The sequence below is a fragment of the Podarcis melisellensis genome (assembly GCF_964234715.1).
Source record: "Podarcis melisellensis genome assembly, chromosome: 1".
Taxonomy (NCBI): Eukaryota; Metazoa; Chordata; class Lepidosauria; order Squamata; family Lacertidae; genus Podarcis; species Podarcis melisellensis.
Window position 1 is genome coordinate 1,978,216 of NC_138528.1, and position 14,843 is coordinate 1,993,058.

The 14,843-nt window shown below is 46.3% G+C and overlaps 1 protein-coding gene across 2 annotated transcripts in view; it reads right to left on the reverse strand.

Annotated features, from left to right (window-relative positions):
• Positions 1-2,142: 2,142 nt before the first annotated feature.
• The window catches only part of MDGA2 (MAM domain containing glycosylphosphatidylinositol anchor 2), a 392,859-nt gene continuing 380,158 nt past the window's right edge, over positions 2,143-14,843 (reverse strand). For both annotated transcript variants that reach the window (XM_081910051.1, XM_081910050.1), the window contains exons 15-17: positions 13,676-13,806; positions 7,580-7,685; positions 2,143-4,235 (exon numbers count right to left, since the gene is read on the reverse strand). In XM_081910051.1, coding sequence (XP_081766177.1) covers positions 4,147-4,235; positions 7,580-7,685; positions 13,676-13,806 — 326 coding nt within the window. In that variant the 3' untranslated portion in view covers positions 2,143-4,146. The remainder of the gene's footprint in view (positions 4,236-7,579; positions 7,686-13,675; positions 13,807-14,843) is intronic.

The following is a 14,843-nucleotide window of genomic DNA, read 5'->3' on the forward strand; positions in this document are numbered from 1 at the left end:
TGCTCTCATGTAGTCATGTAGTCCAGCCCCCTGCAATGCAGGAATCTCAACTAAAGCATCCATGACAGAGGTCCATCCATCCCCCACGTAAAAACCTCCAAGGAACAAGAGTTCACCATCTCCCAAGGGAGTCTCCTTTCTTACAACTTGAAGCCATGGGTTCGAGTCCTACCCTCTGGAGCAGGAGAAAACAAGCTTCCTCCCTCTTCCATGGGACAGCCCTTGAGATACTTCAAGATGGCTCTGTATCTTCTCTCTGTCTCCTCTTTTCCAGGCTAAACATACCCAACTCCCTCAACACCACAGAAGGAGAAGACCAGGGGGAAGAGAGGACTTGGGGGAGGACTAGAATGATCTTACCCAACACTATCCAATTACACCAATTGGGAGCGGAGCTAGACATTGCCTAATGAGGGATGCAAGATTAGCCTAGAATGCTATGACCTCACTCAGCACTCTCAAACCACAGCAAATGGGGGCAGAGCTAGACTTTGCCTAATGAGGGACGCAAGATGTTATGGCCTGGGATTCGGACTCGGATGCTGAACCTGAGGGATCCCAGCCTGCACAGGAGTCCCCACCTCCAGGACCGGCTGAGCCAGGGCTGGGGCCTGAGCCTGAAGGGTCCTCACCTGTGCTGGATCCTCAGGTGCAGGCACCAGCTGAGTCTGCTCTGGCTCCTGAGGTGATGGAGGACCCATTGCCTGCAGGTTCTTCACTCTCAGCCCCGTCAGGGAGGCTGAGGTTGCCTCTGGGTCCGGTAACCCTCCAGCCTCTCCTGAACTGCAGAGGCTCAGGGCAGAGAGGCAGAGGGAACTAAGTTCCCACAGGAGGAGGGCTCGCCTCCAGGCCAGGAGAGGCAAGTCACCAGAGGATCGGGGCCGCCCTATGCCTCGGGGCAGATAAAAGTCAGCCAGCCCCAGTCCCAAGTTGTGGGAGCAACATTGCAGGTTGCTAGTTCCTGCCTGAACCCTGTCCTACTCTCCTGCCTGAGCTCCTGACCCGCCCTGGCTCCCTGCTTGCATGCCTGTTCCTGACTTCACCCGGCTCCCTGCCCTGCACCCAGCTTCAGCTACTACGGACTGCCTCCACGTTGCACCTTTGACCACGGACCAGACTTGGACCTCGCCTCTCGGGTAATCCACGGGACCAGCACACAAGATTAGCCTAGAATGCTATGCCCTCACTCAACACTCTCCAATCACAGCAATTGGGGGCAGAGCTAGACTTTACTTGATGAGAGATGTTCTGTCTCAGAAAACGTTTAGTGGAATTGGTTGGCAATTGCTCCGCTTGAGTTTCTTTTGAATCCTGTCCCCATATATCCCATTCATTCCTATTCTTTTCTTTTTAGTTTGCTGTCTTTGTCTCAGCCTGTCCTCCACCACTTTTGGTTCTAGTTCCTAGCTAAGGTTTATTTACAACTGAATTTAGTTTCCTGCAACTTACTATCAGTTCTCTTATCAGAACTGTGTTGTGTTGTGTGTGTGCGTGTGTTGTGAGTACATTGCACACAGTCCAGTACTTTATTATAACAACAGCCAGCCACATCATTATAGTGTTTTTCTGATAATTGTTATAATTCCAGTTGCTAGGCAGCCACCAAGCAAGCAAGACAACAGCCTAGTTTTGTGGGACACAATGTTACTCTCATCATCATCACCACCATCATCATCGTCTAGCCACCCACACTTTGTGGAAACATTCACCAGCATTATTTATTATTATTATTATTATTATTATTATTATTATTATTATTATTATTATTATTATTCCTGAAGCTGGGGACCTCTGGGTGGCTGGAGTGTTCAACAAACACAATCACTTACCAATACCTTACCTGGAAATAAGCTTTATTGAACATAGTTGTAAAATTATCTCTTTCAGTTGAATGACTGAATCATCGGCACAAACGTTTTTCTACAGATTGTTTTTTTAAAATATAAAATCAAGCCTCCTCATTGTTTACCTGTTTCTCTTTGTGCTTTTTTTTTTGGAAATATTACTGTTTTCAAATATTGAACTTTTATTTTCTTCCTTTTAATATCCGAATTATTTGCATACACGGTTCCCCCCTCCCCTTTCCACCCCCAGGGTCCTGAAAGAATGGAGAATATTCGTAATAATTATAATAACTCTTGCTTAGGCAAAACTCTTTTTCTTTTTAATGAAGTCAAAAGCTGAGATAATTTAAGGAAAAAAGGTCTTCAATTTTTTTCCCCATTACCGACTTGTATAGAAGGGGAAATTTACAGTGTATTGGAAAAATTGGCTGATTATAGGTATGGTATGGAGCCAGGTAACTGGAAATAATTTGTACAGGTTTTATTTTTTTTCTTTTATTATTATTTTTTTTGTAAAAGTGATTTGCTGTCGTTGGTTTTTTTTCTGTATTTTTTTCTTAAAATTTTGCTAAAATAATAAAATAATATTTCACAATTTTGCGCAGGAGTCTGATGAAAGGGCAGAGGACTTCTCTTCTCCGTGTTTTTGACATGAAACCAGGTCGGCTGGCTTGCATTTTGCCGCAAAGAGTCTTGTTTGCTTCCCCTCGCCCCGCTGACCTCCCCCTGCTTCCTCAGCTCGCTAAAAGTAAGGACCAATCTGGTTTTGCGCAGAGGTTAGAGTAAGAAAAACTCCGTGTTTGTGTGTATCTCTGTGTGTGTGTGTGTGTGTGAACCACCTTCTTTTACAACTCCTCCAGCCAACCTCACATGGTACTCTGAAAAGCAAAGGCTGCCCCCGTTTCCCCCAGGATCAAACGGGCACCAATTTCTCACAGGTGCTACGTAGAAAGGCCATGGCTGTCGGGAAGGTCTCTGCCCGCAAGGGGCTTCCAAGTCAATCCATCTCCAGAAGCAGCTCGCTGCTTTTGCTCTTTACCGTTCCTCTTCGGAGTTTACGATGGACTTTTCATTGATTGATTTTTTTTTTGCTCTTTAGGGAAAAAAAGAGAAGTGTTTTTTTGTTTTTGCAAACGTCCCCCCAAACCTGCAAGCTTCTCCCCTCCGTGATTCTGTTTCCCCACCCACCCCATGTTTTACTTCTTCTTCTCCTCAGGCTTGTTATCGTTGAAGGCACTTGGTTTCCATGGCGTTTTAGAAAAAAAGATGGTAGTTTGGTTTCGTCACTTGGTTCAAACGGATGACTCCGGCCGGGCTTGGGAGGGTAGGGGACGGAGCGAGGAGGAGGAAGAGGAGCAGGAGGAAAGGGGTCTCAGAGGGTGCGAGGGCCTGGGGGCAGGGGAAGATGGCGTCCGGGCATGGTGTCCGAGTGGCCGCAAGCCAACTGTGGACAAACCCGTGTTGCCACCGAACGTCCGCACGTTCCCGGAGTTACGTCGATGCATGCAAAGCGAGGAGGCCGCATACCGTGGATCTAGCCTTGCCATGGGGAACTGAAACGAGAATGTCTTCAAGAAGAGCTTGGGTGTCGCCGGGTCCTCCTTTCGAGGGCAGTGGTGAGGAAAGGGGGCCTGAAAGGGCGGTGTGGGACTCGATGCGGGGAAAAAACCTCGTGTGGAAGGGGGAAGAACAGAAGTGCAGGCTCATCTTCTACCCTGTTTTGCAGTGAGGTGTAGGGAGTGGGCTCTCTCCTCCGTTCCCCCTTCTTTCACGCTCTCTCTCTCTTTCACGAAATCTCTCCGTTGGCAAGTCATTAGGGCCTCCATGGCAACAAGCGAGCTATTCATTTGAAACAAAACAAGCCATGACTTTGTGCTTTGAACAAGGAATTCTATAGCTCTTTGACAGAGTTCTTCCAATGAATGCTGTGTATATGTGTGTATGTGTATGTCTCTCTCTTTCTCTCTCTCTCTGGTTTCGTTTGTTCGTCTCTAATTAACCACAAAAGCACCTGAAGGTCTCTCTCCTTCACTTCCACGTGGGAAACTGTGGCGTCCGCAGCCCCTTTGTCGCTCCATCTCTTTTGTCTTTTATAAACTCCCAAGGCTCCCTTTTTTATATATATTTATATTTTTTAAAATGTTTGATTCTTCTTCTTCATCGTCTTCTTCTTTTTTTATTTTTTAAAAAATCGTTTTTGAGTCAGTCAGTAGAGGAATCTTTGGTAGTTTTTGTTTCTGTTTAAAAATGTTCTCGTTTCCTCATGCCCACCTCGTCTGCTGCAGCCTCTGCCGGAATAAGGTCACCTCTGATGACTTAAGACAGACATGAGAAGGAAAACGGGGAAAATCCGTATATGTGGCAGAGTCCTGACTGTGCCCGAAGGTATATCTGAAGAGAGAAGGGGAAAGAGAGTTAGCAAGCGTTGGAGTTAGACAGGCCTCTGAGGATTCAATGGACGGACAGAATTCTCCCTTTCCTGTTTCCAGTTCGACGCAGTTTTTTGCCCTCCCAAAAACCTGACCAGATTTCAGATGCATTCCTCCTAGAAAGAACATTTTCATATGAAACTGCCCTTCCATCACTGCTAGAAGTATAGTCTTTCGGTGCAGAATTTGCTCGATAAATTCATTATCTTCCTCCCCTTTCAATGGTATGAGCTGGGGGTTCAGTTGCTAACAGGGGCTCATGGCCGGCTTACCCATAGGCGCTAGGGGTGTGGGGCACCCAGGCGTTGGACTCTCAGAGGTGCCAGGCCGAGAGTCCAGGGCCGAGATTTGGAGTCCGGGCATCGAAGAGCCAGGCCAGCTGCTGCCGAGTGGTGCAGAGCCCGTTGGAGCACTGCAGGTGTTTCTGCTGCGGGTGCTGAGGCAGCTGGCCATCTCTGCCCTTCTGAGTGCCTGGGATAGGCCCGCCCAATGCACACATGCTGCTCACACGCAGTTTCCCTCCCAAGCCTCTGGGGGGGTTGCTCTCTTCTTGCAGCAGCATGGGAGAGAGTTGCATGCCCCCTGAAAAGTTCAACAACTCTGAGCTGCCCCCCCCAAATTGGGGGCGCTGGGCAGTTTTTTGCACCCTGGCACCGCATATGCTAAAGACGGCCCTGTAGGGCTTGGATTACATGACCCTTGCGGTCCCTTCCAACAATTCTGTTTTTCCAGTTGTGCATCTTGTTCCGTAATGCCATTATCTAGAACTGCATTTTTCTCCTCCTTTTTGGCTAGTTCACCCTTATGAGCAACCCACAGCTTCAATTCAGTGTTGGCCTGAATGTCGCGTGGGGTTAATGACAAACGAGCAGCGTCCTCGGCTAAAGGGACAGAGCGGTTAGCCACTTAAATTGCGATTAAGGGGCTGCTTCCCCGTTTGCAAGTCTTCTGTTCCAAAGGAAGCAGTCAGGAGACATTAAGCCTCTTACACATTTCATGCCGTAATACGAGGAGATGCGCATGGGAGAGCGAAACGGAGAAATGGGAGCAATCTGCCGTAGCGTTTTAATGTTCTGGTGCTCTGCTGAATTATAGCGCTTTAACCTGCTCAGAGACCTTAGGGTGAAGGGCAGGAAACAAACAAACAAACAAATAAACATATACTGATCTTCTGCAAACTAAGTCGTAACCCAGGGCCAGATCTGGCCCAATTGCCTTCTAGATCCAGCCCGTGGACGGTCTGGGAATTGCTTTGTGGATCGGCATGGGGATTCTGTTCGTTCGGGCTGCGCCATTTCTCCCCCTCACATGCATCACAGCGCTGCCTCCTCCCTCCCTCCTCCTGGCTTCTCCCTGCCCTGCCTAGAGGAGGAAGGGGGCCAGGCTGAGCTGGCTGAGCGCAATTTTGAGCAGCCCCTCTCTGGAGCCAGCCCTTTCGCGCCGCTCATCATCCCTCTGCTGCCACCACCGCCAGCCCCTGCCACTCGCAAGGCCCAGGTAAGCAGCCACCGGGTCCGGTGCTGTGGAGAAGGGAGAGTCGGGGGGATCTGACCCCCCAAATATAGTCTGCCCCCCCACAAGGTCTGAGGGACAGTGGACCAGCCCCCTGCAGGAACCCTGTAACCAATTGCAATTCACACAGTGGCAGAGTACATCTACGGTAAATAGGGCCTGGATCGGGTGCAAGGGGCAAGTCCCCAAAGGGGGCGCGACACGGAGGGAGTCCACTACAGCACCAGCACAGGGGCGCCCTCGCATGCCCCAGTGCAGGAGAGTGGGCGGCACAGCCTCTCTCTGTCCTTGGGTCTTGATTCACGCTGGGTGTGCTGGGTGGGGGCAGGGCACACAAACGGGGAACTACACCCTCCGTGCTCTCCAGCCCCCACTGCCAGTAGTGTGCAAGGGGTGCCTCTGCGGGGGTCACCTAGTTTGTGCCCCCCCCCAGATTGTCCCCCTGGGCCACAGCCCCCATGCCTCCCCCCGCTATGCCACTGAATTTACCTTTTCCTTAGTAGTGGCTTATATTTAGAATACTCAACAAGCCCTCCCATTGATCATGGCTTATTTATTGTGCCTTCCTCTAAGCCTGTTTTTCTTTCTCATCATAGATAAAAGCATTTGTTAATTGAAGTTTCTATCCATTTATTATAGCTCATATATTTTGCTTTTTTTCTCTTGCAAAATGTCAAATTTTTGCCACGTTTACTTTCAGGATATTTTCTTGTCATTTTACAATATTTTCCAGATCGTCCTGTTCATTCCTATCTGTGGAATACTCTCCCCAGGGAAGTTTGCCTGGCACCTTCATTTAGGCGCCAGGCAAAAACGTTCATTTTTAACCAGACCTTTGGTTGATTGTATTGACATCCAACACCCTTTTAGAATGTGGCACTTTTTTTGGAAGGGGGTTTATTGGGTTATTGCTTTTGGTTTGATTTTATATGTTGTAGTCTTGTTGTGAGGGACACGGGTGGCACTGTGGGTTAAACCACAGAGCCTAGGGCTTGCTGATCAGAAGGTCGGCAGTTTGAATCCCCGTGACGGGATGAGCTCCCGTTGCTCAGCCCCTGCTCCTGCCAACCTGGCAGTTTGAAAGCACATCAAAGTGCAAGTAGATAAATAGGTACCGCTCTGGCAGGAAGGTAAACGGCGTTTCTGTGCGCTTCTGGTTCGCCAGAAGCGGCTTAGTCATGCTGGCCACATGACCCGGAAGCTGTACGCTGGCTCCCTCGGCCAGTAAAGTGAGATGAGCGCTGCAACCCCAGAGTCGGCCACGACTGGACCTTTACCTTTACTAGTCTTGTTGTGAACCGCCCTGAGACCTCTGGGTATTGGGCAGTGTATAAGTTGAAAGAAAGAAAGAAAGAAAGAAAGAAAGAAAGAAAGAGAAAGAGAGAAAGAAAGAAAGAAAGAAAGAAAGAAAGAAAGAAAGAAAGAAAGAAAGAAAGAAAGGAAGGAAGGAAAGCTTTTGGTTAATTTTATATGTTGTCTTGTTGGGAATGGCCCTGAGACCTCTGGGTATAGGGTGGTGTATAAGTTGAATAAAAGAAAGAAAGAAAGAAAGAAAGAAAGAAAGAAAGAAAGAAAGAAAGAAAGAAAGAAAGCAAGCAAGCAAGCTTTTGGTTAATTTTATATGTTGTCTTGTTGGGAACGGCCCTGAGACCTCTGGGTATAGGGTGGTGTATAAGTTGAATAAAAGAAAGAAAGAAAGAAAAGAACTTAGATTATTACATTTACATGGCGCCTTGGACCAGATTGTGGTTGGGACGCTGCTGTGAGGATAGATTGGTTCAAAGAGGCACTTACGATTGTTCACATAGTCCTCTTTTGTGCATTCGCCTTCCACAATCGAGATGTCGTCGATGGCGATGTCACCTTCGATACCCTTGCCACGGATCCCTTCAAAAACAACCTGCAATGAGATCACATGAGATGCACCTGAAAAAGATGATCAGTGCAGCAGGAGCAACAGAAATCGGGGATCGTCCAAGCAGAGTTACTTCCAACAGATACAGGGCCCGTTGAATCTCCTATGACTACAACATCTCTCCTTTCTGAATGTTCAATAATCTGTTTTAAGAAGGCATCATCCACAGTTCCTTCTGTTTCTTTACATTTCTTTACTAGAATCATAGAGTTGGAAGAGACCACAAGGGCCATCGAGTCCAACCCCCTGCCAAGCAGGAAACACCATCAGAGCACTCCTGACATATGGTTGTCAAGCCTCTGCTTAAAGACCTCCAAAGAAGGAGACTCCACCACACTCCTTGGCAGCAAATTCCACTGTCAAACAGCTCTTACTCTCAGGAAGTTCTTCCTAATGTTTATGGTACTATGTACCATATGTGGTGGAAATGCAAAAGGATAAAGGAATTTTGGGACATGATCTACCACGAACTAAATTATTTTAGTTAACCTTCGCCAAAAATCCTGAAGCCTTTCTCCTAGGTATTATAGGCGTAGATATACCGAAGGATTTGAGGACGTTATTTGTGTATGCAACCACAGCCGTGAGAATACCATTATCCCAATGTTGGAAAAGAGACAATATACCGACAAAAATGGAATGGCAGGCAAAACTAATTGAGTATGCTGAGATGGCAAGACTAACAGATGGGACAAATACAGACAATACCTAAAAAATCATTGTAAACATCTGAAATCTTTGGCAGGCTTTGAATGACTCCTGCAAGGTGACATAACTTATGCATATACTGGATAAATATAAACTAGACATTATTCAATACGCAGTTAATATAGAATTGTAGTGGACCCACGTGGAGCGAAGTCTTAATACTTTACTATATACCGTATTTTTCCATCTATAAGACACCCCCATGTATAAGATGTCCCCTATTTTGGGGGACTCCGATTTAACAAAATGGGGGGAGATATATCTGTGTATAAGATGCCCCCTAATTTTTGACATTATTTTAAAGGGGAAAAAACCTAGTCTTATACACAGAAAAATATGGTAATTTTATTTTATTTTTATTTCATTTCATTTTCAACACTTAAGTATTTTTTTTTCTTTTTATGTACATCTCTGATAGAGGATGATAATTGTGATGTATACTGGAAAATCAATAAAGATTAAATGTAAAAAAAGGAGAAAGAAAGCAGGCATCATCCAAGTCTTCAGACTGGCTTGGAGATCCATCACAGACCCCCACAGTAAGAGAACAGTCGTTTCCCTCACCTACAGTTTTTACCCATATACTCCCAATCTGCCTTCCATGTTCTAGGTCATGGATTTCTTCATAAGTGTACACATCCTTTACATGCAATACTACTCCTCCTCCCTTCCTGTTTGGTCTATTCCTTTTGAACAGGTTATACCCCTCGGTTTCTTACATTTCAGTCACGAGTTTTATCCCACCAGGTTTCAGCAATGCCTACCAGGTCATATTTGCCATCCTGAATTAAAAGCTCAAATTCGTCTTGCTTGTTTCCCATACTCTGTGCATTAGTATAGAGACAACTGAAACCATGAGGCAACTGCTGTCTCTGCTCCTCTGGCTCCGAATCAGTGTCTGAGAGAAGGGCAAGGAATCAATTTTGCAGCTCCAGGGACACAGCATGGGTCCTGACAGTCCTGCTTCTGTGTGTCATATTCCTCCATCACCTGGAACGGGTGATCTTCCTCTTCCCTATGGGCACCTCTCATGTCATCTGGCCCAATAGCTTGAATTGTGGATAGGTGGGGTTCAATGAGAGCCATCTTCAAATATCTCAGGGCTGTTACATGAAAGGTGGAGAAACCTTGTTTTCTCATGCTCCAGAGGGGAGGACCTGAATCGATGCATTCAAATGATTAGAATAGGAGATTCCAACTAAACATTAGGGGAAACTTTCTGATGGCAAGAGCTGCTTGCCGTGGGATGGAGCACCTGGCAAAGTGGTAGACACTCTTTCCTTGGAGGTTTTTAAGCAGAGGTTGGGTGGCTATCTGCCAGAGATTCTTTAGCTGTGATTCCTGCAGTGTGGTGGTTGTACTAGATGTCCCTCAGGGGTTCGCTCCAACTCTATGGTTCTATATTCTTTGTGGTTAATGCATATCTTACGGTGGTTCAGAAAAGGGCTATGTCAGACTGTCAGACTGCAGTGAGATCTCAGAAGGTCCTTTGGGCAAGGACTGGCACTCTTTTCATCTATACAAAACAGCACTCCAGTAATGTTAAATTCTAGTTTATACTAGGAAATGCTCTTGCTATAATTTATCCCTGCCTTAGCTGGTCATTTAGAATCAGGGATTGCTGCAAAGCATTCATAATCCCCTCTTCAGATGAGAAATGCTTTGCCGATGATATGTGGGCCTGGAAAGCATCAAATAACTCTTGGATGCACTTCAGTGTGCGAATTAACCTATAAAAAGCTTTAATTTCTGTGCTGGAGCAACAGCATTTACTGCAGACAGAGATTCACTCTGATTCACTCTACTTAAAATTAACTGGGAGGTTTACATCCCTTCCCATTTAGGCTCTGAAATGCAAAATAAAGTTTGGTTGGCCCAGGAGCTGCAAAAAAGAAAGAAAGTAATTTAAAGTTCCAGCTGTGCTGACATTTATTCGGCTTTATTTGTTCAGCGTTTTCACGGCCCTAAATTTGTTTTATGCTGTAAAATAAGAAAAGGAGGGGCAGGGGAACCAGGGAGGCAGGAAACTCCAGGAGCGAATGGACAAGTTGAATGATTCCACTGAAACAGACTCTCGCTAGTCCTGTTCATGGGGAAAGTAAGAAGGACAGGACATTGGAGTTAGCAATGAGTTGTGCAAAAGCTATAAACATCACAGATGCATCCGGGGTTGGGGTTTTTTCAGTGGGAGGGGTACCTTGGGAATGGCAAAGTTCTTGGGGTACACTGCATAGACTAGAACCCCATGGAACTCACATTCACTATCTCCCTGCCCCCTCCATACTTGTAAGCGGTTTCCCTCTTGGTCTGAATGTCCCCCTATCAGTATTCATTGTGGTTTTCATTCTGCAAATGACACACAATTGATTATTGCCTCCCCTCTCTGCAATTTGCATTGTGTTTCCTTTGCATTGAAATAAATGGGGTGGGCCAGCCTAATAGTTACACAACTGATAGAGTAATTAATCATGGGAAATAAGGCCACAGGCGAGAGAGCAAGGTGGAAAAGAGCAGGTTTTGTCAGAAGCCGAATCGCAGCGGAGCGGAAACAGAGCGGCACACAGCAAATATGTCTCAGAATGGAAATCAGTGCTGTATTACTGTATATCCCTAGTTGCAATTCAGTTCTAACCATGGCTACTGAGATGCAAGCCCACTGAGTCTGAGGTATCTATAAAGAGGCAACATGGTTGTGACTGAACTACAGGGACAACTTGAATTTCATGGGATGCCCCTCAAAAGCAGCCAAATCTTCATTTCCTCTACAACATGTGAAATCCAGCCTCGTAGCTCTGGCAGGTGCATTAACACAAAAGGATCAATTTTGTTCATCAGCCAAGAGCAAGAAACCAGAACGGATCTATTCAGCCACCTGACCCATTTCAGGAAGCATCTGCCAATCATCTGCAGATGCACCAGACCTTCAGACCTTTTCAGATGCATATGCAAGAGGGGAGAGAATGCTTTGCCTAGCAATATAAAGTCCAATATTGATGCTTAATCAGAAATGTCATCATTTGCAAAAATAAAAAGATGCTTTGATCAGCAAGCCAAACGAAGAGATGAGTAACACATTAGAATAATGGAACTACTGGACGACTGTGAATGTTGGACCTCAACCACCATCTGCTAGTTCAGAAGACTCTGAATTTCATCCATCTTTGGATGTGACACCTAAGACCAGGAGCACGAGTCTCCTGTGCCTATGACTGTCCCAAAAGAAGACGTGTCATTCCAAATTTGAGCTACAGCACCCAGGAATGTCCTCCTGACTTGGGTGGCTATTTAGACACAGACATTGCAACCCCATTACTCAGAAGGAAGCCCCACCAATGGAGAAGCAACTAACCCAGGAGAATATAAGGAGGGTCCTGAAGGATTGGGCCAAAGGGAGCCCATCTAGTCTGCAGCCTGATCTCACAGGGACCGAGCAGGTGTCCATGGGAAGCCTGCCAGAAGGACCTGAGTGCGAAATCACCCCTCGATGCTTTATTCCCAGCAATTGGTATTCAGCGCTCCCTGGCAAGTGGGGAGGCTTGTAGCAGACGGCTAGGGGGATTTACTAATATGATGGCCATTTGTCGGGGTTGCTTCAGCTGAGCTTCCTGAAATTGCAGGGGGTTGGACTAGATGACCCTGGGGCCCCTTCCAAATCTACAGTTCTATGATATGTGATTCCTGCATTGCAGGGGGAGTGAATTAGATGACCCACAGGTCCCTTCCAACTCCTCAGTCCTATGATTCTAGAGGACCTTTCGTCCAAGGTTCTCAGGGCAGATTACATTCAAGTCAATAATCTCACTGGTTGCTTTTGGGGATAATCAGTTTGGAGCTTCAGTTTGTTAAATTGGAGGAAAGAACTGCAGAATCTCAGTGGGATCCCCGTGTCTCTAGCACAGGGGTCCCCAAACTAAGGCCTGTGGGCCGGATAAGGCCAGAGGGACTCGTTTATCCAGTCCGCGGCGACCCCTGCCGCCCGCTCTTACCAGCCCTGCACTGCGCAGCTGCCCACTTCCGGGTCAGAGGAGCACCAGAAATAGCTTGCGCGCATGTGCAAGCATTGTACGCATGCTCAAGCATTATTTCCGGTCACATCCGGCTCCGAGGAGGCCCGTGCACATGCGCACAAGTGATTTCCGGTGCTCCTCCGACCCGGAAGTACACCGGAAATAGCGTGTGCGCAGGCATATGGGCATGCGCTCCCCCGCCCTCCGGCCTGCCGCGCGATCGACACTGGAGACACCGGCCCAAGGCGTGGTAAGTTTGCTGACCCCTGGACTAGCACTTGCACTATGAGACATCCACAGCTCAGTGCAGTTATGAGTGACAATTCCTGCCTGGATATTTTTCTCTTTTGTTCCACCCTGTTTTGGATCCTCCCCCCAAACCCCGAAAAACTTCAAAACACCAAAAGCAATTTATAAGCTTTTTGTTGGCAGTGTGCTTGCGCCTATGAGTGCACATTCATGCATGACAGTTTTTTTAAAAAAAATAATAAATTAGAGGAACCTCCTTGCTGCTATGAACCGCTGCTATGTTTTTCTTTTCTTTTTTTTTGAATAATATTTTATTAAGTTTTAACAATAAAGAAATTATAGAACAACAAATAGAAAAGACACAAGAAGAATACAAAAACACAAAAATACAAAGATACAAAAGTACAAAAATGCAAACATTTAACATAAAAAAGAAAAAAAGAGAACACAAAAAACAAAACAAAAATCCCTCTTTTTAAATTTCTCATCTTTGATTAATTTATTTTCCTGACTTCCTCACGCCTCCCTTTTTTGTATTCCATTTAAAAATTGGTTCAGCAAATTCATATCCTGTTAGTTTATCCTTAATTATTTTTCCTCACATATTATAGCTTCAAGTTTTCATCTAATATCAATCCAATCTTACATTTTACCTTGTTACTAGAAGCCCTTCATTTCATTTCAATGTCATCAACATTCAAAAATTTTACAATATTTCTGTAAATAAATTTTAAATTTCCTCCAATCTTCTTCCACCAACTCTTCTCCCTGGTCTCGGATTCGCTGCTATGTTTTTCTTTGCAGTATAATTGTGATCGTTTTTATTGCGTTTCATATCATTTTAGTTGGGATTGAGTGGAATTGTGCAAACCTTAGGCACGTTGCTTGTGCTTTGTGCATGACAGGTCGGTTTTTACAAAAGAGGAAACCAAGAAAACGGGGGTTGCATGTGAGACTACGGCCCCCTGACCCTCCTTTCCTCCTCCTCTAAGACAACCATCCATTCCTTACCTGAAACGAAGTGTTTGGGTGTATATTCACTCGGGCCTGAGACCAATGCTGCCCTTTGTTGCCGCTCGATGACCAGAAGGGGTTTTCTATGGAAGCCTGGTTCTTTAACCGCAGGTAGACATTCAAGGTTCCTTGGGGGGGAAGCAAACACACACAGCAGAAGGCAAATGTTAGGAGGTTGTGAGATGTTGAGTGATGGGATGCCGCAAGAGAAACCTGAAATGGGCTGCTGAGCCAGAGCTCTTGAATCACAGACTCGCAGAATCACAGACGGGACCCCCAGAGGCATCTAGTCCAACCCTATGCAATGCAGGAATCTCAACACACAGTTCTCCTCATCCAATCTGAAACCACACCACACCCTGCTTAGCTTCGCAAATGCATCAGCAGTGATTTGAAGACATGTAAGACGACGCCTGCTTCTTTGGAGAAAAGCAATGACAAACCTAGACAGCATCTTAAAAAGAAGACATCACCTTGCCGACAAATGTCCGTATAGTTCAAGCTATGGTTTTCCCAGTAGTGATGTATGGAAGTGAGAGCTGGACCATAAAGAAGGCTGATCACCGAAGAATGGATGCTTTTGAATTCTGGTGCTGGAGGAGACTCTTGAGAGTCCCATGGACTGCAAGAAGATCAAACCTCTCCATTCTGAAGGAAATCAACCCTGAGTGCTCACTGGAAGGAGAGATTGTGAAGCTGAGGCTCCAAGACTTTGGCCACCTCATGAGAAGAGAAGACTCCCTGGAAAAGACCTTGATATTGGGAAAGATAGAGGTCACAAGGAGAAGGGGATGACAGAGGACGAGATGGTGGGACAGTGTTCTTGAAGCTATGAACATGAGTTTGACCAAACTGCAGGAGGCAGTGGGAGACAGGAGGGCCTGGCGTGCTCTGGTCCATGGGGTCATGAAGAGTCGGACACGACTAAACGACTAAACAACAACAACAAGAAGAAGAGTGTGCTGGATCAGACCAAAGGGGGGCCATTTGGTACAGCATCTTGTTCTCACAGTGGCCAACCAGTAAAGGTAAAGGGACCCCTGGCCATTAGGTCCAGTTGCAGATGACTCTGGGGTCGCTGCACTCATCTTGCTTTACTGGCCAAGGGAGCCAGTGTACAGCTTCCGGGCCATGTGGCCAGCATGACTAAGCCTCTTCTAGTGAA